The sequence below is a fragment of the Triplophysa rosa genome, linkage group LG1, assembly GCF_024868665.1.
Source record: "Triplophysa rosa linkage group LG1, Trosa_1v2, whole genome shotgun sequence".
In the NCBI taxonomy this organism is placed as follows: Eukaryota; Metazoa; Chordata; class Actinopteri; order Cypriniformes; family Nemacheilidae; genus Triplophysa; species Triplophysa rosa.
In genome coordinates this window covers 33,195,770-33,219,638 of record NC_079890.1, presented here as the reverse complement: position 1 = coordinate 33,219,638, position 23,869 = coordinate 33,195,770, and the positions used below count along the sequence as shown (strand labels likewise).

The window sequence follows — 23,869 nt, the reverse complement described above, 5'->3', positions numbered from 1 at the left end:
TATAAATGATTCCACCTGTTTAGCAACACACCACCAATCCTCAATGCCTAACTCATTAAAGGGATACTTCACCCAAAAAGGAAAATTGTGTCATCATTTTCTCACCTTTGAGTTGTTACAAATCTATAAATATCTTTGTTCTGATGAACACAGAGAAAGATATTTGGTACTTTTGACTACAATTGTAGTCAATGGGGGAGAAATCTGTCTGGTTATAAGCATTCTTCCAAATATCTTTCACTGTGTTCATCAGAACAAAGAAATTTATACAATATTATATTTATATGAGCTATTACCAAAGCGACTAAGTGCGTTCAAGGTTTACATTCGTATGTCATAATATAACTTATCATGAAGTGCCTTCCTGGGTTTAACCTCATGACTCTGATGTTCTATCGGAACTCAAGACAAAACTCAGCTTTCAACTGGCTGTGGTGTATTTTTAGCATAATATTAGGTGGATGTGTCACGTATGAATAATCCATGCAGGTCCATATGAACCGAGGCATTAATTGAAGCCCGGGCGATCTCTGTAAAGGACTTGGCATCAAGGACCAGAAGGAAAGGTGGCTTTTGAGGGTTAAGCGAAATCACCGAAGAAAGAATAACACCTACAAATCAAGAAAAAGATGACATAGATATTGAACATTGGTTCCAAATCTTTTATTCGTTTAGCTATTATACATTAACGGTATTACAATATTTTCATAAAATACTCACCATCATCTTCCTCAACAGCATTTGGAGAGGCAACAAACACTGGTTCTGATGGGTAACCATCTTCATCCACCCACTCGATATGTTTTCTGGTGACTATATCAACTTTTGCCAGCTGTACAGGTACATAAGTACAAGAATACGTGCCAATTTTACTGAATTACTGCTTTTGCACGCAGGACAATATGCCTTAGTAATGGGTTAAAAATAATCAAAATGACCTTGTTTGGAAATGGTGACCACTCGACCCGGGATCCATAGAAGTACCTGTACTTCTTAGTGTTGTATTTGTAGTTGATGCTTGGTAATTCTAAACCTGCAATGTTGCAATATGAAGTTGGTTTCTATTACTTCATTAAGATTCATTAAAGCTTTGCTATTGTGCCCATTTGCACTGTAATGTAGTTTTCTTTGGTTAAAATTGTCTGCCAAATGCATAAATGCACATGTTTTGCTAAAAATTCAGAATATAATCTCACCCTCAAAAAGAGTGTCATGTGTGCAGTACAACGAGCCGTCCTGCCTCAGGACTACAGTGGCTGTTGTGTCTTGCAATTTTACCAAGTTGGTGTCTGGCGGGGTTTCCTGATGGCACAAGGGAAAATGAAGAAATATTATTTCTAAGTTTAAAAAAGTAGAAAGCATTTGCTGAGGCAAGTTTTTCCTTCATCTGCCCTATTTTACCTCGTCTATGTTGATAGGAAGGACAAACCGCTGGCATGATGGTGGTGAAAAATCTTTGTTGGTTTCTATGAACTTGTCAATATCCTTCTGCATGTTTTTTATATAGAACATATCATACAGATTGCTGTCCTTGTATGTGATCAAGTCAAAGACAACATGGCCGTCCTCCTCGAAAGCATTGATGTGATGGAAGGCCACAAAGACATCTGCATAGTACTTTGTGCTCAACACTTTCCCAGTTTTTCTATTCACCAAATGGATTACGGTCTTAAAATATCAAGCATAACAATTTTTAGACTACATTGGATATGTATTAAAGCACACAGATGAGCAGATGCGATAGTATTTTAGGTGATGTAGCGAAATTAAGGGAAGTTTGCTTACAACATCATCTTTGTCGAATTTTAGGCAACTGCCCCAGTTGATGTTTCTGAAGTAAGCTGTGGCCAGTTTCAGTATATCCAGTTTGAAGGCCTGCTCCACAAAGATGATGTAGTTCTCCGTCAGGCCGAAGCTGTGGAAGTAGCTAGGGTACAGGGTGGAGCGGAAGGGAATGGAACAAATTTGTTCCACCTGTTTGAGTGCTGGCTTTTTCATCCCTTTTTCTGTAATAAAAAGAAAATGCATTTGTATAACAGATTTTTGTGTTGGAATGCATTCTGAAACATAATAAAGAATTAGCCATGTTTCTATTTGTACCTGAAGCATTAACAGGCACCCTGAAAATAACACATTTCGGCCTGCCGAAGCCAATGATGGCCGTACCCATGTTGTACGTGTTCCCATCATCATCATAGTGCGGGTGTGCCGTTGCCAGGTTCAGGGCAATGTGGTTTCTGTAGTTAGTCTGAAATAAAAATTAAGAACAAGGATCTGCAAGCAGTCGTGTGACCATAAAAATGTTTGGATTACAAAATTAAAAAAGTTTAAAAAATGAATGTTGGACTCACTCTTCCTAAAGTGTCAAGGGTCAATGGGTCAATCTGATTGATGTAGTTCACCTCTGATGAAGCGTAATAATCTTCACCATATTTTATGATGTTAATGAGATTATTGTCTGTAAAATCCGGGATGGCATTCAGCAGGTAACTGAAGGTTCTACAAAGCAATGTAAATCTATTAATAATGATGTCCTTTTTGATCGACTCAGTTTGTCCAAATGAGAAAAGAGATTCTGTTTACTTGGCAAATATGTTCTTGCAAGGATCTGGGTAGGCCATGGTTCCAAATTCAGTTACAACGATCCTCTTAGCAGCTGTGTTCTTTTTGAACGTTTCACTCTTCAAGAATTTACTCTTGTAAAATACGCCACCTGAAATAGGTTGAGAGTTTTATTGTCTTTAATGCATGTAATACTCTGCATGTACTCTTCCATGCATACAGTAGTTTAGTGTAGTACGCTGGTTTCCATAAATGTCGCTTAAAACAATCTCGTCCACTTACCATCTTTGAAGGTGAAACTGTGAATGAGAGCCATCCCATCAAACCAATGCCTGTATGAAGTGTCGCCAACTGAGAACAGACCAGGACCATTGCGCAGAAGTGTCCCCTGAAGCCATGTTGGGATGGATCCTATGGAAGACAGACTCTTTAATGTCTGAACAATGACTACCTCAATGTAGTTAAACACTTTAGATAGCTTTTACCCAGCATTTACCCATTCATCTTTAGTGCTCTGCTTTATTTGACAGGATGAGTGTGGAAATACAAAGTTACAGAATACACAGAACACATTTTCTGTATTCTAATTATTTATTTATATTTTAAATAGTTTAAAACCAAACATATACAAATAAAACTTGATGATAGACAACACAATAATACATTTTTTATAGTTTTTTGCTACTTTCACAAATACATTGATATACTGTATGGCAATGGTTCTCAAAGTGGGGACTGTGGTCCCCTGGGGGGGCAAGATTTAGTTGCATTATATGAAATACAGACATTTATCATAAATGTACGTAATCAAACATCAGAAAAATAAGACCACCAACCAAAAGGATTGATGTTCCAGCATTGTATAACAGAATTTGTGTTTGGTTTAATTAAAATTCGAAGTTTAAGATTATACGTTTTTGTAAGGGGGACCACAAAGCGATGCTCTCTATAGAGAGAAAAATGTCTTTTTTTCTTGTTTTCCAGTGAAAATGTCTACAAATTCTTGAATCAAGATGCATTTTCTTGATGAGCAAAATGACCTAAGAAAATAAGTCTTGTTTTTAGTAAAAAAAATGAAATTTCAGTGAATTTGTGCTTAAAACAAGCAAAAAAAATCTGCCAATGGGGTAAGAAAAATAAACTTGAATTGAGTGACTAAGAAAAAGGTCAACCTTAATTCAAGATTATTTTTCTTACCCCATTGGCAGATTTTTTTGCTTGTTTTAAGCACAAATTCACTGAAATTTCATTTTTTTTACTAAAAACAAGACTTATTTTCTTAGGTCATTTTGCTCATCAAGAAAATGCATCTTGATTCAAGAATTTGTAGACATTTTCACTGGAAAACAAGAAAAAAAGACTAAGTAAGAAAGTCATTTTTTGCAGTGTACACAAAGGAACGGAACTCATTAATCATAGCCATAAGCTTACTGTTGTAAAACGGAGAAAGATAAGGTCACCTGCTTGTACTTGCTAAATGACTGTCTTTTGTTTCTTTTTCACCAAGAGGTTGGGGATTGTAGATTTAATAGATTCATTTAGCTATGTGGCTTTTTAAGTCACAATATTTTAAAATTCTTATCTTGTATATTTAAATACGCCATTTTGTGTATTTTATATTTTAAACTTCTAGATAAGTTTAGGAGTGCTGGCGTTATATACACGACTTTATAGGCTGTTTGTCTCGACCACTCGTAACATTTACCTGAAACGTCTGCCTTTAGCGGCTCCGGTGTCTCACTTCTGTTCCTAAAGAAGAAAGACAGCATGCAGGGCTGATCCTGAATCTGCTCCGAACTCACTTCCATTGCAGCAAACACAAAGATAACGTCCGACGTGATCTGCGTCCGTGTTCCTGCACATTGCACAACCCCCGGTGTGCCGGACTTTAAGGCACGTTATATTGGAGGAGGTAGTACTATGAATAATAGTTTCAAGTTTCATACTCTCCCCTTTACGTAATATTTCGTACACTTGTTTTATTCCCGAAATCAACAACTTTTGATCAACAACAAATTATACTGCAGATACTCATGTCTGGCACGTAATTAAAATGAAATACTTTGTATTTACCTACACAATAATGTCAACGTCTTAACCCTTACGAACGTTTACCATGGTTTTACTACAGTTAAAACCAAAAAAACATGGTTACTGTAGTAAAACAATGGTTATCACAAAATAACAATGGTTTTGAAAACCATGTTTTTTGTAAAAACCATAGTAAACGATGGTTACTGTAGTAAAACCATGGTTTTGCCCTAAGTAATCAATGCACCAAAAAAACAACACTTGTACGACAAAAAAACATGGTTAATTTTCGTAAGGGAGTGTATAAATATATTGCACTCATTGGATTGTATGGGTATCATATTAGGCATGATATGACTAATATAGAAAGCTAAACCATCTGTGATGTGGGTGTTGTTTCATGTTTTTACATAATACTGCATGCAAAGGCACATGTTTGTTAGATGTTAAACCATCTAACTATTCAGCTACCTGTCAATTTTAGTAGATTCGCTTAATAGGACTAGGTGTTATAATCCCACTATTTCAGCACAGTTGAATTGCCCAATAGGACATAAGTAGTATAAGAGATGGACAACATACAGAGCTGAAATTGTGCTGTTTCCTGATAATGGCCCATTTCAGAAAAGAGCTGTTATGTATCTCGAGTTGAGGTTTTTTTTCCAGCACTTGCCTTATCTCCATCCGCTCAGGCTGTGGACATCAATAGCTCTGTGTAAAGATGCTGTTTTCACAATTTATTGGGGTGCTTTGTCTAAATGTTTTTGTCTAAATGCATCTGAGAGAACAACACAAAAGCCCAGCAGTCGTGCAAGCAAACCGTTGTTGGTAAGTAACCATGTCTGTTGGCAACTCAGGAATGTTGTTTTGGGGACGGATGTCAGTTGTCTTTAAATACAGAGGGATCGGGCCTCTTCAGTTCATGACAAGTGACGGGTAAAGATGGACTATCACAACGTTCTGTGTCTTACACTGATTTTTCATGCCGCTTTAGTCTGGAGTAATGGTGAAGACGGTCTTACCTGCCCAGAACACCAGCAGGCTCTTGAGAGCTATTGCTATGAATTTGTGGGTCTGCAGCGTAGTTTTCTCAGCGCTCAAGCTTGGTGTGAGAGAGGCGGCGGGCACCTGGCCTTCATCCAGAATGACGAGACCCAGCAATTTCTCCAGAAACACCTGCAGACAGAACAAAGCTGGTGGATCGGACTAGCGCCTTCTTCTGTCAATCTCACTTTGGATCCTGCGGCCACAGACGGTACATTGCTTTGGTTCAGAAAGGCTTCATATAATTCTGCAAAAAGCTTTTTAAAAAGACGTTTTTGAATAGATTGTAACTTATAATATAAAATAATTATATCAAATTGATATAATACAATTTTATACAATAATATTATATATCTATAATATCAATTTCTCTTGATCTAATTCTATTCTAGTTGCTTATGCAAACTTTCCTTGTTTTTTTATCCAAATAGCACTGATTGCAAAAAATAGGTTTTGGCGTGTCAATTACTGTTATTGAGTCTCCTTTAGTTATTAGGAACTGTACCATTGTAGGAACAAAAATGATGCGAGCAGTTACAAACTATACATACATATACAGTACATTAATTATTCCTCACATCACGTCATGACAAAGAAATTATAGTTAAAATATAATGACAGTCATCATTGTGACAAGTGCAGTTCCCTTGAGAGACAAAGACTTATGTTGTACTGGTTTTGGTGCTGCAAGTAACTCAGTGACAGCTAAAATGTATATATATACGTGTGTGTGTGTGTGTGTGTGTCTATATATATATATATAGTATATATATATATATATATAAACTCTATATTTATATACTGTACATAAATCAATAAATAAAGTTAATACATATGAAATAAAAATATAAAAATAGTACACAACTCAATTATAATAATACAAAATGTATTGTATATACTGTAAAATATATGTATTTGCTTAAAGAAATTAAGAGCAAAATACAGTTTCACAGCTGCTTGGAAATGTTTGGCAAACATTCTCATCATGACACACATTATTTGCATGTTGGCAAAGTAAATTTGGGCCCAGTTTGTCATTAATGACTTACAAATGAATGACTCCCTCAACCCAATAGGCAGATAGCACACAGACTGCTCAATCCTATCTCTCTTGTCAGCCGGCTTTTCATGCAAACAAACTATTTTTACCTGAATGCTATTATCACCATCATTGCATGTCTTTTGTTATCTCTGAAGAACAGCAAGCTGTTAGTGACATCAATCTCTATAGGTTTATAAAGACCCTGATAATCACACAAAGAAACATTAATGGCAAGATATTGCCTTGGCCCTTTTGTACATTCATCTCAGTTTTTATGGCTGTTGTGGGCATTAAGGGACAGCGTATCACTTTTGCCACGCTGTTGAGGTTCACCATCTTAGTTGGGTCATACTGATGAGTAGAAAAAAAAATCGAGAGTACAACTTGCAACAACTTGTTTTGGCAAGGATTTAAGGACAAGGTAACATATCACTCAAAGTAACATTACCAAGTAAATAAATAAAAATCAAATACGATTAATTCGACTACGATTTCACCTAATCCATTGCCAATTTGAGCGGTCTTTATTTCATGCTGTTTATTGATAACTACATTTAAAACAGTTTTAAGAAATCCTTCTACTCCAAATAATTTCTTACATGTTACATTTCAAGATTTTGTTTCGGGTGCTTTTCGTTCTCAGTTCTCTTATCCTGGCTGGATGGCTCGGATGTCAGTTTTTCCAGCTGGCTCAGAGAGCCTGCACAGAACGCAAGCTGTGGATACATTATGAGAGATTCTGGGTTTCAGTGGGAGACCACCAGTAACTGCAGCCAGGAGCTTTATTTTATCTGCGAATTTGGTTGGTCCCACTTTCTTTACAATGGCCCCAGAAAGCCACAATGAAAATCATAATTGAACTGCCAATAAATTATGGTAGACCTTCTCTCAGAACTAACTAACTAGTGATGTCTTCAAAATAAAAATGTCTTTCAGAGTCTGGGCGTTCATTAGCCTGCGCTGATCATAACGCTACACTTCAATGTGGCTCTGGTCAAGTGATAGAGATTGACGACAGTTTCTACGGCAGGAAAACGCTGCATTACTGCAGGAGCAGTCGCAGTCCGACTCATGCATCTCCACAGCAGGAGGAGTGCAGCTGGGTGGACATTGTAGATACCGTCTCAGGTACATCCAATGCTCAGCTGAAACATCTGAAAGTTGATTGAACGTTTATTTATTAACGTTAACTGTGGTATATGTCTTTTTATTTTCAATATAAAACACTATACACCACATAATAGTTTTTTTCTTTACGTTTGTTGTATGATGGGGTGTATAAGTTGTACAATGAAAATATATATTACTTGTAATCAAAGTTTCTTGTTGTCTCTCGAGGGAACTGCCACGGGCTGCAGGTGTGCCAGGCTGCTGTTGATATCTCATCCTTTGGAGAGCCGTGTCCGACTTTTGGAAGCTATTTGTCAGTGGAATATCATTGCAAAAACGGTCAGATCTCATTTGTTTGCACCCAGACGAAACTCTACTTTGGATCAATGACACATTACTGTTACATTGGCCTTACACACAGAGTAATGTTTAAATGGTGAATAATAAAGCAACATATTTGATATTGACATAACAGTTTGTCTCTTACTGCATGTATTACAAGTACACTGTGGCCTTGAAACACTTTATTTATGACGCTAGTACGTGTCTCACTGCATGAACGCTTATCTGGTTACATAATCCTCCATACATCTGTACACCAGGTTGAGATGACACAGACTCTTTGTGTGCCGAAATAATATAGAATATGGGCTGATGTTAGTACTGGATGTTGACAATGTTGAATTAAAGGTAGTTCACCCCTAAAAATAAATCTCTCATCATTTGCTCATTCTTATACCATTCCAAAACCTGTATGACTACTGTTGAACACCAAAGAAGATATTTTAAAGAATGTTGGTCCCGACATTGGCCCCAATTGACTTCCATTGTAGGACCACTGAGACATTTCTCAAAATACTGTACTGTATATTATTTTGTGTTTCACCGAAGAATGAAAGTCATGCAGGTTTTAAATAACATGCAGGTGAATAAATGATGACAGATTTTTTATTTTGGAGTAAACTATCCCTTTAAGAATGATGTTGATATGTTGAACATTTACTCTTCAGCTCTTCATCTGTTGATGAGCAAACTGGCAGCAGTTTTTGACAACGTCACGATTACAGTGAAGTGGCTGTTACACCCCTTTCAAGGCAACCTCACGTGCACATTGAGCGCAGGTGATGGGCACGTTATCGAGAATTACAGTCCAGATAAGTAAGTGATGTTACTAAGCAACACTAAATATATTACCAGTTCACTGTAATGGAATAACTTGAAGGATAAACTGAAAATCTTTTAGGATGGAGAATGTGGTCCATAAGTACAACCGTGCTGGACTGTACACGGTCACGGTCGAGTGTAGTACCAGTGAATGGCACGTGGCCGCCCAGAAGAGCATCCTTATCCAGGAACCACTTGGAGAGTTTGGGACCGTGCGGTGCTACAGCCTGAATCAATCCACAGACCATTCAAACTGCAGAGCGCTTTATAATAACCCACTGAACATTGAAGTGCAGTTAGATGCAGGTACCATATTTTTTATTATTGTTGGCAAATACTTTCCTGTAGCTCAGTGGTTATGGGTTCGATCCCAGGGATTGCAGATACTTAGAAACAATTGTATAGTATAACGCAATGTAAGTCGCTTTGGGTAAAAGCGTCTGCGTAAATGTAAATGTAAATATACAACACAATCACATAAAAATGTTTTGAGATTTTGCATGTGTGTGTGATTTACAAAAAGACAAAATAAACAGATTCACATTCAAATATTTCCACCTCCCCCAGGAACAAACGTCACCTACAAAATTCAACATGGACACACGAAGCTGAATTCCTCTTCTGCTCTCAATGGGCTTTTGCGTCACAACATAAGCTTATCTCCAGAAGTCCAGCTCCAGATGGGACCAGGCTGCCACCAGCTCACCATAGCGGCTCTCAATGAGGTCACGCGCACAGATCGATCCGCCAGCCTGAATGTGTGCTTGATGGAGCCGGTGGAGGATCTCTGGGCAGAAGTGGAATTCAAGCCTGAAAAGTGTCCGGCTTATGACCTGCATGTCAACGTTTCTCTGGCTCGGGGTGCTCCAGTGCTGCTGCATTTCCTGGTGTCTGGAACCAATCCCACCTTTTCAGAGAAGCATGAGATGCAATACGGAGGTCCACAGACTTTCCGTATCTCAAACACAGTACCAGGTGCTGCCACTATAGATTGGTACAGATATTGTGCGTTTCAGCCTCTCTGAGTCAATCCTAACCCTTGTTTTTTTTTATTTCACGTAGGCGCATTCAATGTTGCGATCAGAGCAGCAAATAACTTCTCGGTTATGGAAACAGATGCTGGAAACGTAACAGTTTATTGCCACAATGAAACGGTAAACGTGTGTGATGGAGACGTGTGTAACTACGGCTTTTAAAAAGTCCTGACCGCAAGATATCTTTTTTACAATCTTTTTGTTATAATTGACTGTTATTGATTCATTTTTTGCTCATATATTTTAATGATCAGCAACTGAAACAGCGCAAGGCATTTCCATAAATCGACTATCAACAATAATAGTGGCGTTTTAGTTTTTTTTAGCAAAGTGCAATTGGGGAACAGTCTTAAAAATACTGAAATATATTTGAAAAAAAATCTCTCTTCCATCCAAGAATCTGAAGATCATTGCTGATCCAGAGGTTCCAGTCATTGGCTCTAGTAGTGTGAAGTTATATGTGAATGGATTCGATGATGAAAACACTATCTGGACATGTAGTAAGTATCACCACCTTTAGAACAAATTTTAGTTTGTACAATATTATTTTTGTTTGAGGCTTTTGAGAAGTTGTTTTCTACACTGTTGTTATGTATAACCTAGTGAAACAGCTTCTGGAGTGAGAAAAAAATATAGACCTGGGCTTCATTTTGTCCTTTGGGAATCGATTAAATGGTTGTAATTTAGAACTGCCTAACCATTGGACAGTCAATGTACTGTAGTCCCGCCCATGTGCCCAGAGATACTTATGAAGAGATGTGGTTTGGAGGGGGAGGTTAATGTTGTTGAGTAAAGATTTGGAGAGCACGTGATTTAAAAAAGGATGACATGCACAGAAAAATTACAGTCGGAGTTTTGATTGCATATTTTGCATTGTCTTTAACATCCCCCATAAGGTTCACACAAAACTAAACCTTTTCTGTGGAAAACTATCCTACTAACAATTGTTTTGAAGCCCAGTCCCTGATGCACATGCAGTTTTTCTAACTCAACAGTTTTTGTTTCACAGAAAAATAACATACTTTGGAACAATATGAGAGTTTTTGTTCTTTTATGAGCACATATCAACATGTTTTTTTGTCTCTCTGCTTTATAGACGAGACTTGTCCCTGTACCACTGAAGTGAAAGGCAGCACATATGAGATACCTGAATCATGTCTGCCACCTGTCTACAGTTTCTCACTATATACTGTATTTACCAAATCAAATGGTTACCAACAAAGTGCAACTAGATGCATCACCGTCGTTCCTGGGAACGATATACAGCTACATATAAAGTAAGACTACAATATTCAAAGTGTACACTTAGATTTGTGGATAGTTTATGTAAGTATCCTATATGCTACATGTGTGTCATGTTTCTATAGCTGCTCCGACTGCAATCCAGTCAATATTGCAGACGCTGTTACACTGCAGGTGGAATGTGAAGACTGTCAAAAGGTTGTGTGGTACTTTGAGAGCACAGAGGATTTTACTGTAAGTGTTTTTATGGTGTGTTTATGTTTTGGGCATATGTTCATGTTCAAATGCCCAACTGATTCAAACATTTATTTAATGCAGGGTTTGCTAAGGGACTGTCACTCAGAGGCAGTGCAAAGACCGTTGATAAAGCAGGCAGAGGATGTTACCTCTCTAACTATAGACAGCGAAGTTCTGCAGAAAGCAAACCATGATATCACAGTGGTGGTTTATGGTAAGAATGGCTTTAGTCCCTTAGTCCCTCCCACCACATTTTAATGTATTTGGACAATGTAACTTTCACACTTAAAATGTGAGACTTCACTGCATTAGAAGACATGAGAAGTATCTACCAAAACTGATGTAATAAATGAAATAAATGATGCTTTGTCCAAATACGTTTTGTCTTAATTTTTAACATTATCTGCTATTTACTAATTTAGCCTAACAAGCCTTTATTTGTGAAGTTTTGAAAGAAAAAATGCACTTTCATTTTGTGTTGTTTTAGCAATACAATCATATTTGTTCATTTGAATACAGTACATTTAAATGTGGCTTAAATATACTTTTTGGGGCTACTGCTGGACAGTTTTGACCTTTTTTTCCATTTTTTCGCTGCAATTAATAGTCTCATCTTATAAAAAAATCAAAATGTTCTCTGCTTCTCAGCTGTCAAAGACAACTTATCTGGATCTGCTAAATACATTGTTCCAGTTACCAGTACATCCATTAGTGAGACGGATTCTCTTCCACAGACTCCATCCATCTTAAATCCGCCCTCTTGTACCATTAGCCCTGTAATGGGTGATGTTCTCTCACCCTTTAATATCACCTGTCCTGTGGATCCATCTTTCTGTGAAGCTGGGCCCTGTACATACTGCTTTAAAACAGACCGAGGTGATATTTCACTCCGCAGAGGTTAGGTCAACTTGCTTGTTTAAAGGGTGGATAAAGATTAACCCGTGTACTTTGACCTGGTGTTGCAGGAAACTTTTTCTACTGTGGTGTCGAGCATGCGGTAGAGTCGCTTTATCTTCCTCTAGGGGATGAACGTAATAACTACATCCTGACAGTGGAAATCACTGTTACAAATGCTGCAGGTGTTGCTGTCAACTCTACTGTAACTACATGGGTTTGTAGTCAAGTTTGTTTTTGTTTATTAATGTAAATTTGTTTATTAGTATCCTTTCAAACACATTTTTATATTCAATTTAAATAATACATAAAAATACATACTCATATAAAATGTTTATTATATGGCCATCCACCCTAAAGCTAGATTTCTACTTTTATTTGATTTATATTAAATATAAATAATACATAGAAAATTATATACAAAATGTAAATGATATAAAATACATATAAATGTCTTAATTATATGGCCATCTACTTTAAAATGTAGCTTGATTAATATAACTAATACATAAAAATACATATATATATGTTAAATACGTATATGTAAAATATAAAATATTTATATGTGTTTTTTATATGGTTATTCACTGTAAAGTTTAGATAGATATATTATATCTAATTATATTAAATATACAGTAAATAACGATAACATTAGAAATACATAAAATATGTTTTTTATGAAATATGACTAATGCCTAAAAATACATGCAAATGTAAAATACAAAATACATATAAACATGTGTTTATCATATGGTCATCCCCTTTAAAATTCTAGATTAATTATATTAAATATAACTAATACATAAAAATTCATATACAAAAAATAACAGATACAAAATAAAAAACAAAAATGTTTATTATGGCCTTTTCTTTGATAATGAACATGGTATTTACTCTACACAAAATGTAACATGACGTTTAATTATTTCAATAACCACCATAGACTTTATGAAACCATCATCAGTGAGGTTCAAGGTTCAAAGTTTATTATAAGCCCAAAGGGCAATTTTTGATGCAGCATAGAATTTGTTAATATACAAAAAAACAAACAAACAAATAAAACAGAAAACACAACATTCTAGCATCTCACAGATTTAAAAGCCTTAGGGAGGATTTAAAAAAAATAGTTTTAAAATGTATTTAGCACAACAACATAAACAGTTAAGTATATAGAAATTGTGAATTATTTATGTAATATTTGCATTATATTGCAGGTGAATAATACTGTTAAGCCCACTATTGAAGATCTTCAGGTGCTTGTTTCCAGCCAGGTATCTCAGCTGCAGCAGCAGGGTCGACTCACAGGTGCAGCGCTGGCACAAATGTTCACGTCTGTATCGAACAGACTGAACGATGCGTTGCCTGTCCAACAAGATAAAAGTTTCAAAAAAGAGGTGAGAATATGTTTTACATGCTGTATTCTAACTCGCTCTACCCCAGAATAACTCAACAAGTCTATTTTGACAAAAGCTGAGACAACAAATGTTGCAAAGCATGAGTGTTGCCATAAGCATGGAACCCCCCAAGAACCCAGCAGAGGTTCAGATGAGTGCTGATGCTGTCGTAGGCCTCACAACACAAGGAGACGAGTTAACAGACACTGCTCAGGTATCTCTCAACAAATCCAAATGATTTGACAGGGTAGCACAGCCTCTTCTAACTCATCTCTCCTTGTAGTTACAGGCTAGTTCGGTTCTAACAAACCTCAGTCAGTCTCTGGTCTATCTGAGCCATTCTGCTGAGGAATTCTCTGAGCAGGTGCTACAAGCCGCCACGCCGATTATTGATGGTGTCAGTAACATCCTTAAAGTTTTTTCCAGCAGAGATGAGCAGGTATTTCCCAATTCTTATTGATTCAAGTAATGGTTAAAAGCTTTCTGTCAGTTACACATTTTGTCTTAATTCACCGTTACAGAGTGAGATCTCCGGTCATTTATTGAACACGGTGGGCAATGTTCAGAGTGCCTTGCTGGCTGGGAAAGAGGTCAACCAGGAGCCCACCATTCTGAGCACTTCAGTGATGGGTTTATATGTCAACAGGTAATTCAATTCAATGTGTGTAGTAAATGAAATGTTGTTTGTTAACCAGTTTTATGGGTTCGATAATACAATAAATACAATTTATTGTATTATCAAAAGGGGTTTCTATGACAGGTAGTAAGAGTGGAGGGGGTTAAAAAAGTAAGATTGCTATTGTCAGATGATGAGATAGTTTACCCACAAAATAAAAAAATTCTGTCATAATTTACTCACCCTCGTGTTATTCCAAACCTGTATGACATTCTTTTGTCTGCAGAACACAAACGAAGATATTTTGAAGAACGTTGGTAACCAAACAACATTGATCTTCATTGACTTTCATTGTATGGACATAAAAGCATTGAGACATCTCTCTTCTTTTTCAAAATATCTTGTGTTTGTGTTTAACAGATGAAAGAAAGTCATATAGGTTTGGAAGGACCTGACTGTGAATAAATCATGACCGAATTTTTCCCTTTAACTAAATAACAGATGTCAAGTTTTAATTTTAAGAGGTCATTGAGTTGCAGTTGTGTTTCTGTAAGAACTTAACCGAACGACTCATTGTGTTGTGTTCTTTCAGATTGTCCGTAGATGGACTTCAGAAACAATCTTTTAACATTGAGAACAGAAACTCCGCCAGTTTTATGCTCCCATCTCTAGGTGCTAATGTTCTATCTGCAGAAGAACCGGTAGATGTTCGGGTGAGATGCGTGATCTTCCTTTCTTCCTGTAAACGTTTTGCTTATATACCTGCTTTAAGTCAAACTTGTTGACTCCCATAATCATCACTTAAACCCCAGACCAGACGTTTACTAAACTTGGCATTGACCTTCATGTTGTTCTGATTTGTTTTTTTACCTGACTGTGAGGTTTTGAACTTTTTGAAAAACGTTTGTTTTTGAACGTTTGTATTTAAGTTGTTTTTGACCTGTCACAGATGACGAGTTATAAGATAAATCCGTTCTCCTGGTGTGAGAGCGAGCAGATCAGTGGATCCGTGGGGTCTCTCTCTCTTACGAAAAAGAACGGTTCTGTGATTCCGGTGGCAAACCTCACTGAGGAGATTGAGGTATGAGAGTTTATTTAAAGGAAAAGTTCATCTCAAAATTGTGTTATTTTTTACTCACCCACATGACGTTCAACATGTTTTAAGACCTCCCGGCGTCTTGGGAACACAAATAAAGACGTTTAGGTGACATCCGAGAGATTTCCAGGCCTCCTCATTGAAGTTCTCTCGTGAAAGCGCACCATAGACTGACATGACAGAGGATAATATATTGATTAAAGTCGTTATTTTGGTTTGTTTTTCGCACATAAAGCATTCTCGTCGCTGCAAAGAAATTCAGTTGAGCCACTATAAGCGGATGGACCAATTTAAAGATGTCTTTAGTACTTTTCTGGACCTCGACAACAACTATAACCGTGATGTCTATGAGGAGGCCTGGAAATCTCTCGGATGTCACCTAAACGTCTTTATTTGTGTTCCGAAGACGCCGGGAGGTCTTAAAACATGTTGAACGTCATGTGGGTGAGTAAAAAATAACACAATTTTGATTTGAGATTAACTTTTCCTTTAAGCATCACAGAAACCTGTGATCACGTGTGAAATAACCTGATAGGCTGAATTCACACAATAGAGACTTTTGTCATCTATGACTATAATGCATCTTCTATTCTTAGATTCTTTTACCAAGAACAGAGATGGAGAATGTTAACCAAACTCTTCTAGATCTGGGAAACTACAGCACTGTGGTCATCAATGTGACCACACCGAATATATCTCTGGTTTTGAGGTTTGAACCTTCAGAGGACACATCTCTGCACCTGCTCCTGGGTTTTCAGGATTACCCAAACGACACGAATTATGATGCTCAGACTCAGCTGCCTCGAGATGGGAAATCTGAAGGTAATTAAGAAACCAATAAGAAATGATCTTATAATTCTCTTGAAAAGCAAGCATAGTTCTGATGTTTTCTCCTGTGTGATACAGAGGAGAGGTACACGTGGGTGATTAACCCTACGGAAATGCCCATAGAAGTGGGTGTTTACTACCTACTAGTGAGGCCTGTAGTTGACGCAGGGGTGAATTTCACAAAAGCCTCAGTTTTCGTCACAACCATTGCTGCTCAATGTTTGTACTGGGATGAGATGAACGGCAACTGGAGTCGTGATGGCTGTAGGGTAAGAACAATATATATACTGTGTATATTTATACACATAAATGACCATTCCCGACTTCCCGACCTTGCCTTTGGTTCAGGTTGGTCCTCGTACTACAGCATCGATTACTCAGTGCCTGTGCACCCATCTGACATTTTTTGGAAGCTCATTCTTCGTCATGCCCAACGTGGTCGATGTGTCTCGCACGGCTGAACTCTTTGCCAACTTTGTAAACAACCCAGTGGTGGTGTGTTTCGTCGGAGCCATCTTTCTGGTGTACCTGGTTGTCGTGGTGTGGGCACGGAGGAAGGACATTGAGGATGTTGTGAAGGTTTTGCTTTTAGAAACATAAACCATAAATACTTCTCACTGCCATAAAATATATGTCTGATGCAAAAACATTAACTCTGCTTTGTGAACAGGTGAAAGTCACAGTACTTGAAGACAATGACCCCTTGGCTGAATATCGTTACCTGTTAAGCATCAACACGGGGCATCGCCGTGGAGCCTCCACTTCCTCTCAGGTTGATGTCATACAGCTTCAGCTGTAGTAGTATTTCTACCAATGTTATGGTGTTGTTGAGAGTTAACTCTTCCGTAACGTCGGTTCAGGTGACAGTGATTCTGCAGGGTGCAGAAGGTGAAAGCGAAGCTCATCATTTGACTGATCCTGATAAGCCAGTGTTTGAAAGAGGAGGGCTGGATATGTTCTTGTTGACCACACCGTACTCACTGGGAGAACTTCAGAGCATCAGACTGTGGCACGACAACTCAGGGGATTATCCTGCTTGGTAAAATAAATCGGAATAAATCACCTTTCGATAAACATGCTTTAGACACACCCCATTGTTCCAAAACCTTTGGATGAGAAACACCGGTCAGGGGCAGGATTATTATCGCAAACTAGAATTATTAAAACATGTCTGTAATTAAAATCAAATCAAATATATGCCTAAATATTATTTAGAAAACTTAAAGTAAATTGCTTTAGGAATAATCTGAAGTTTACGTTTAACAATGTTAAAGCACTAAAATGAGTGAAGAATAAAAACTGAAGTTAACCTAAAATAACATTTTATTTAAAAATAAAAAAAATCCTCAAATTTGCTGAAAAATCAAATGATTGAAAATTTACAAGAAAACTTTATAAAAGCTTATTCAAAATACATAACTGAATTTGTATAGATTTTTCTACAATCACACTAAATCGCACTAAAATGTACGAATGAGATCTTATGAAGTCATACAAAATAATCGTAATACAGTTACGAATGGCTATGTTGGTCACAGAAACAAATGTGATATTTAGCGCAAGTAATACATTTCTGTAACGTGACAGTACATTTTTCTTGTGATTCCGAGATGTCATTCAGTTACGAAGGTATTTTTTGTAAGATTTCCTTTAGTTATACAGTTTTAATTCCCTGTTTTATGTAAATGTTATCATGACAGGTATGTGAATAAGGTCATGGTACAGGACCTGGAGACTGGACAGAAGTGGCACTTTCTGTGCAACTCGTGGTTGGCTATTGACATGGGAGAGGGCACGCTGGATAAAGTGTTTCCTGTAGCGACAGAGATGGACTTGAAAAGGTTCAGGTGTGTCAGCTGTCAGCAATATAAATGAATTGGATGTTATTTTTTAATGTGGTACCGTGTTCTTACTTCAGCTTCATTTATCACAGCAATCTGTTCTTCATGAAGACCGCAAAAGACTTCCGTGATGGTCACATCTGGTTCTCCGTGATCAGTCGTCCACCGAGCAGTAACTTCACCAGAGTGCAGCGTGTCTCCTGCTGTTTCTCACTGCTGCTCTGTACAATGTTGACCAGTATCATGTTCTGGGGCATCCCAACAGACCCCTCCGAGCAGACCATGGATCTGGGTATGACAAATGCATCTCATGCTTTATTAAAGAAAAGACTGCAAAGCTTTCAGAATGTCCATTGCTATGCAAACAGAGCAATGCAACACATGACGAGGGGACATTCACTTAAAGAGTAAATAATGTGTATTTGAGTAATGATATATATTAATATATTATTCATTTGAATTCCATTAAATCTCTTATGGCACTTTATTTATTTATTAAACACATTTATACATTCCTATTTATGTATTATAAATCAAACATATTATATACAGTATTACCACTTGATTTATATATTTATGCACTTCTCCTTTAATCTTAGCTTGATTTAAAACATGTTTACGTCTGTTGTTATGTGATTTACGTCTTCGTGTGGTCTGTAGGTCAGATTGAGTTCACCTGGCAGCAGGTCATGATTGGCATCCAGAGTTCAATCATCATGTTTCCCATCAACCTCCTCATCGTGAGCATCTTCAGAAACGCTCGTTCAAGAGAGCGAACGACAGAACTGCCTTCGAAGCAACAGTCAAAGATAGATCCGACAAAGCAGGGTAAAACTGGACGTGTGTCTCCGAATCAGCCACCCTCTCCAGACAATAATCACAAGGAGATCACTCCAGACACTGTAATAAAGGCAAGTTATACTCTAGAACGCCTTATTTGCACGTGATCTGATAGCAAGTAGTCGGGTAAGGCAAAATGCACTTAAAAACACATCTCAAAAGTGTCTTCTTGACGTCTTTTGATTGAATTTTGGGGAGAGGGCATGTGATGTCATAGACTTAATAATGCTTTAATATTTCTTCAGGACATTAAACGGATCGCACAGTCCCTCCATAAGGTCATGAGAAGACCCGTTCCAAAGATAGAAGTGGACCCTGGTAAAACAGATATCAACACTCTATTGTCACTGGTTGAAGAGACAATACGTCAACACAATCGAGTCGGTAATGAGTTTTACACCGACTCTTCTAAAAAGGAGCAAACGCTTGCTGTTTCTCTGAGATATGTAAATCTGCAAGGTGAGTGCATGAACTGTCAACAGCAATAATATGAAATATAAAAAATATCACAAAAAAATGTTTCTGACATGTAAGTCCGAATAATAAATAAAGAGCTGCCAATAAGTGGTCAGAAAACATGGAAACTTGATTTATTTTTTAAAAAGCATTAGACGCTGGATAATAAAATGCTAAGAAAACATTTCTCCAAATTCTATAGGCGAAGGGTGACTACATTGAAGATTCTAAATATAATATGGTTTGGATTGATTTTGTATTGTTTAAGAAACAACATAATTGCCATAGTTACATTTTTATTATTCCTTAGTTTTAGTGAGTCTAATATTATTGTAAAATGTGGAAAAACCCTTTTCATAAGGAATAAGTAAGTGACCCTAAACATTTTACCAATAATGTATATCTCAACACTTAACTGTAATTTTATAGCGTACTGTGCAAAAATCTCTACAGTGTATTTATGGATTTACATTTCATATAGATATGTATACTTGTAAAACATTGTTTTACTTCTATCACAGAGACCAGTTTTTGTGAGAGCCCCGAGCGAAGTGAAAAATGCATCATCTACAACCAATATCTCTACAAACAACTACAAAATGTGGAGAGAGAATTGAGACTGCTCAGGCCTTCATCTTTCTCTAAGCCGGACAGCTACAGCCGGGCTGTATTGCAGGTGCAGGGCATGAAGAACTTACTTGAACCTCACGTCTCCTGTTCCGGTGGTCAGCACACTCGCAGCTCCAGCCCAACAGAGGGCAGCGGTGCAGACAACAAAAAGTGCTGTCAGAAAGGCTTGCCCTGGTGGTTTGTGTTTGTGGGTTGGTTTCTCGTGGCGGCCACCAGCGGCGTTTCAGCGTATTTCACTATGATGTATGGCCTGACCTATGGGAAGGAGCGATCCATCGGCTGGCTCGTTTCTATGGTGGTGTCTTTCTTTGAAAGCCTCTTCATCACGCAGCCTTTAAAAGTAAGAGCCAGAATAAAAAGAGTACATTCATTATATTGTTTTCTTATGTATATAAATATATGAATTCTTTAGGTACTTGGATTTGCTGTCTTTTTTGCTTTGGTCCTCAAAAATGTTGACCAAGAAGAGTATGGAGACATTGCCATTGATGGAGCTTTGCCCAGCACAGGTGACGGGGAAAATTGCTCAGACGTTGCTCTTGCATAACTCAGGAGAAATTACTAAATGGAATTGTAACTGGATTCTGCCTACAGATGATCCTGATGCAGTCAGAATAGCCCGGAGAAACAGTACATGTAGTTTCTATCAGCCTCCTCCACCCACTGACATCGAAAAGATGAGAAACAACATGATCAAAGAACAGAAAGTTTTCGCTCTCATCAGAGAAATTCTAAGTAAGAGAAACAAAAGTATTCATCTCACTTTCAATCTACTTGTGTTCACAACTTCTCTCGTTTCAGTTTATGTCGGCTTCCTGTGGATGCTCCTCTTGGTGGCGTACGGTCAGCGAGATCCAAACGCGTACTATCTCACTCAGCACATTCGGCAGAGCTTCAGCAATGGCATTTCAGAGAGTATGGAGCAGAAAGATATATTCAACTGGGTGAAAACATCCTTACTGAATAATCTGTTTGGCCAATATCCAGGTATACTTCAATTGTGTCCTTCAGATAAAAACAACTTGTTTATCAGACCACTAGACCTTAGTGACTTTCCTCTACATCCTCAGGCTTCATTACGGATGGAAACTCAAAACTTGTTGGCAACGCTCGTCTCCGTCAGGTCAGGGTGAGGAAAGACTCTTGTAAGACTGCTAAGCCGATGCAGCACTCCGGTGTTGACTGCAACGGGCCATATTCTTGGGATTCAGAGGACATGGGCTCCTACGCTCCAGGCTGGATCCAGTGGAATGTGAATGATTCAAAGACTCTTTTCAAACCTTGGCGTTATCAAAGTCAAGCCAAACTCAGATCAAACCCAGTTTGGGGGAGCGTGGCCCTTTATAAGGGTGGAGGATTTGTGGTGGACCTGGGCTCTGATCAGCAGAACGCAAGCAGGTATTGCATCTTTATTCTGTTATGACGTGCAAAGTGGTCACTATACCAATATCATCAGAGCTTTCCATTCCTGTGTTGTCCCACAGACTCCTTCAGTATCTTTATAACAACTCTTGGCTGGACGTGTATACGCGGGCCGTGTTTGTGGAGTTCACCGTATACAACGCAAATGTAAACCTCTTCTGCATTGTGACTCTCATGTTCGAAACCACAGGAGTGGGTGAGGCGTCTTCAGCAATGTTCTGTTATGTTTTTTTACGTTTGCTTGAAGTTTAGCCGTTTCTGATACACTTGTTGGTCTCGCAGGTGCGTTCCAAGATCGAAGTGAGGTACAGAGTGTCCATCTCTACCAGTCTACGGGTGGCTTTCATGTGTTTATAATGGCATCGGAGGCCATCTATTTCCTCTTCATCCTTTACTACATGTTTGTGCAGGTTAGCTTTAGTTTGTGCAGGAACAATGAAATAAAGACATGCTGTTTGATGTCAACCACTATATGATGTTTTTATAACAGGGAAAACTTATGAGACAGCAGAAATGGGCGTTTTTCAGAAGCAAGTGGAATCTTTTAGAGTTGGCCATCATTATTTTAAGTTGGAGTGCATTGTCCGTTTTTGTCAAGAGGACGATATTGGGTAACCGGGACATTGAGTACTACCAAAATAACAAAGACTTGTGAGTAGACGTTTTTAACTTGGGGTCACTGCATACTGAATAGTATACACATATTAGGAGTATAACAACATTTCAATGCAACATTTCATGATACAAAAAATGTAAGATATCGTCGCTGTCCTTTCCAAAACTTGTCCAAATTTGCTGTTTTTCAGGAAATGGAAAAAACACTGTACTTTTAAAAATGACTAAATACTTAAATTGACAAGTAAAAGTTGACTATAACTTTTGGTTAGATATTTGCAAAACCCAGTGACAAACATAAAGGCTTACAAATGATAATGATTTAAGACAAAAAATAGGAAAATCACAAGATATGGAGATACATGATTTCAGAAGGACAGCAGCCACATTTAACATAATATTGTTTCATTTTTGCTTTAAGAAGTTCTTTCTTAGGCTTTAGCTTATAGTTCATTTTTTATTCAGTTTTATTTTTCAATTACAGAACAATTCAGTGTTTATTAATTTAACCCGTAATTGTATATTGTGTTGGACTGTGAGCTACGTGTATTGTTACATTGTATAACACAGTAAGTCATGTCCAGTTATCTTGTATTGTAAATAAAAATAAGGTCACTATGTATTTTTATGCAGCATCCAGACTAAACACTGTCGGTGATCAACGCTGTTGTTTTTCTTCATCTCCAGGTTTGTGAGTTTTTCAGAGACCGCCGCAGCAGATGCTGTGTTGGGCTATCTGATAGCCTTCTTGGTTCTGCTCGCAACCATCAAGCTGTGGCATTTGCTCAGACTCAACCCCAAACTCCACATGATCACCTCCACACTGCAACGGGCATGGGCCGATATCTCCGGCTTCATTGTAGTCATGACCATCATGTTTCTGGCCTATTCCATTGCTGTGAGTAGTCTGTCACAATTTCGGTCCTGAGATTTGCCACCCGTTACAGTTGCAACCGTGACTAGTAAAAACAACACCTACTAGAAACTAACAGCACTAAGACTAACCCTGCATCTGAAATACTGTGACGGTGTGTACTTCTTCATGGCCTCCTCGGATAAAAAAGTGCCCATTCAATGCATAATGGGCAATCTTGGCAAAAGCAGTAAACCATTCAAGTATTTCTCACATACTGAGGTTTCAGGCACTAAAAAAATGCTGGGTTATTTGCAACCTACGGTTCAGACAAAAAAAATTTGATTTTAAACATGGGTTGAAAAAACAGCAATTTTTAGAGTGCATACTACTCATTTTACATACTGATGGTTGCATACTATATAATATGGAAGACGATTTCAGACTTTAAAATCGTCCATTGTTTAATGAAAGACCTTTAGATGTTAAGCATTAAAATTTTGTACCCCATTAGTGTGATTTAATCTACGGATGGAGGCTCTACTCGTACAGATCACTGCTACAGGCTGGCCAAACCATTATACGCCTACAGCTGGGGATCTTCAACTATGATGAGGTATAAGGAAGGCCATATATTGAATATGACTCACTGAAAATAAAACCCACACAGTATGTTTCAGAACTCATTGTACATGTTTCATTTCACTCCTTTAGGTTTTGGATTACAATCCAATTCTGGGTGCTTTCCTGATCGGATCCTGCATTATCTTCATGACGTTTGTAGTTCTGAATCTCTTCATATCTGTCATCTTGGTGGCGTTCAGCGAAGAGCAGCTTCACCCCACAGTGAGTGTCACTTGATCATGAAATCCAGAACAGTTCTAGGTAATTCTCCCTTGTAAATTCATTGCCGTGTGC

The 23,869-nt window shown here is 37.8% G+C and overlaps 2 protein-coding genes across 2 annotated transcripts in view; one reads left to right on the top strand and one right to left on the bottom strand.

Moving 5' to 3' along the window:
- Positions 1–386: 386 nt before the first annotated feature.
- Positions 387–4,332, bottom strand: bco1l (beta-carotene oxygenase 1, like). The gene is made up of 11 exons (XM_057330135.1): positions 4,268–4,332; positions 2,845–2,973; positions 2,584–2,713; positions 2,352–2,499; positions 2,101–2,248; positions 1,786–2,006; positions 1,402–1,668; positions 1,197–1,302; positions 939–1,033; positions 721–832; positions 387–611 (listed from the first exon to the last, which is right to left on the bottom strand). Exons 1-11 carry the CDS (start codon positions 4,329–4,331, stop codon positions 454–456), a joined length of 1,578 nt encoding a protein of 525 aa, XP_057186118.1. The 5' UTR covers position 4,332; the 3' UTR covers positions 387–453.
- A 1,203-nt stretch (positions 4,333–5,535) lies between these two features.
- Positions 5,536–23,869, top strand: part of pkd1l2a (polycystic kidney disease 1 like 2a) — a 22,002-nt gene continuing 3,668 nt past the window's right edge. The window contains exons 1-40 of the mRNA XM_057326973.1: positions 5,536–5,848; positions 7,323–7,481; positions 7,616–7,807; positions 8,018–8,128; positions 8,800–8,947; positions 9,033–9,259; positions 9,521–9,928; positions 10,016–10,107; positions 10,385–10,487; positions 11,084–11,264; positions 11,355–11,463; positions 11,548–11,680; positions 12,115–12,342; positions 12,432–12,577; positions 13,575–13,754; positions 13,831–13,968; positions 14,038–14,193; positions 14,276–14,400; positions 14,963–15,083; positions 15,320–15,451; positions 16,063–16,288; positions 16,373–16,563; positions 16,643–16,873; positions 16,965–17,066; positions 17,155–17,333; positions 17,995–18,141; positions 18,228–18,427; positions 18,796–19,046; positions 19,221–19,434; positions 19,953–20,401; positions 20,474–20,570; positions 20,656–20,796; positions 20,863–21,048; positions 21,132–21,459; positions 21,546–21,679; positions 21,766–21,893; positions 21,974–22,134; positions 22,786–22,996; positions 23,466–23,567; positions 23,666–23,797. Coding sequence (XP_057182956.1) covers positions 5,536–5,848; positions 7,323–7,481; positions 7,616–7,807; positions 8,018–8,128; positions 8,800–8,947; positions 9,033–9,259; positions 9,521–9,928; positions 10,016–10,107; positions 10,385–10,487; positions 11,084–11,264; positions 11,355–11,463; positions 11,548–11,680; positions 12,115–12,342; positions 12,432–12,577; positions 13,575–13,754; positions 13,831–13,968; positions 14,038–14,193; positions 14,276–14,400; positions 14,963–15,083; positions 15,320–15,451; positions 16,063–16,288; positions 16,373–16,563; positions 16,643–16,873; positions 16,965–17,066; positions 17,155–17,333; positions 17,995–18,141; positions 18,228–18,427; positions 18,796–19,046; positions 19,221–19,434; positions 19,953–20,401; positions 20,474–20,570; positions 20,656–20,796; positions 20,863–21,048; positions 21,132–21,459; positions 21,546–21,679; positions 21,766–21,893; positions 21,974–22,134; positions 22,786–22,996; positions 23,466–23,567; positions 23,666–23,797 — 7,212 coding nt within the window. The remainder of the gene's footprint in view (positions 5,849–7,322; positions 7,482–7,615; positions 7,808–8,017; positions 8,129–8,799; positions 8,948–9,032; positions 9,260–9,520; positions 9,929–10,015; positions 10,108–10,384; positions 10,488–11,083; positions 11,265–11,354; positions 11,464–11,547; positions 11,681–12,114; positions 12,343–12,431; positions 12,578–13,574; positions 13,755–13,830; positions 13,969–14,037; positions 14,194–14,275; positions 14,401–14,962; positions 15,084–15,319; positions 15,452–16,062; positions 16,289–16,372; positions 16,564–16,642; positions 16,874–16,964; positions 17,067–17,154; positions 17,334–17,994; positions 18,142–18,227; positions 18,428–18,795; positions 19,047–19,220; positions 19,435–19,952; positions 20,402–20,473; positions 20,571–20,655; positions 20,797–20,862; positions 21,049–21,131; positions 21,460–21,545; positions 21,680–21,765; positions 21,894–21,973; positions 22,135–22,785; positions 22,997–23,465; positions 23,568–23,665; positions 23,798–23,869) is intronic.

Excerpts from the sequence above, each read along its gene's own strand:
- bco1l (XM_057330135.1), bottom strand. The coding sequence starts at position 4,331 with ATGCTGTCTTTCTTCTTTAGGAACAGAAGTGAGACACCGGAGCCGCTA. Across the intron at positions 2,007-2,100 it reads GGTGCCTGTTAATGCTTCAG|AAAAAGGGATGAAAAAGCCA; the intron begins GTACAAATAGAA and ends TTTTTATTACAG. Across the intron at positions 1,034-1,196 it reads ACATGACACTCTTTTTGAGG|GTTTAGAATTACCAAGCATC; the intron begins GTGAGATTATAT and ends GCAACATTGCAG.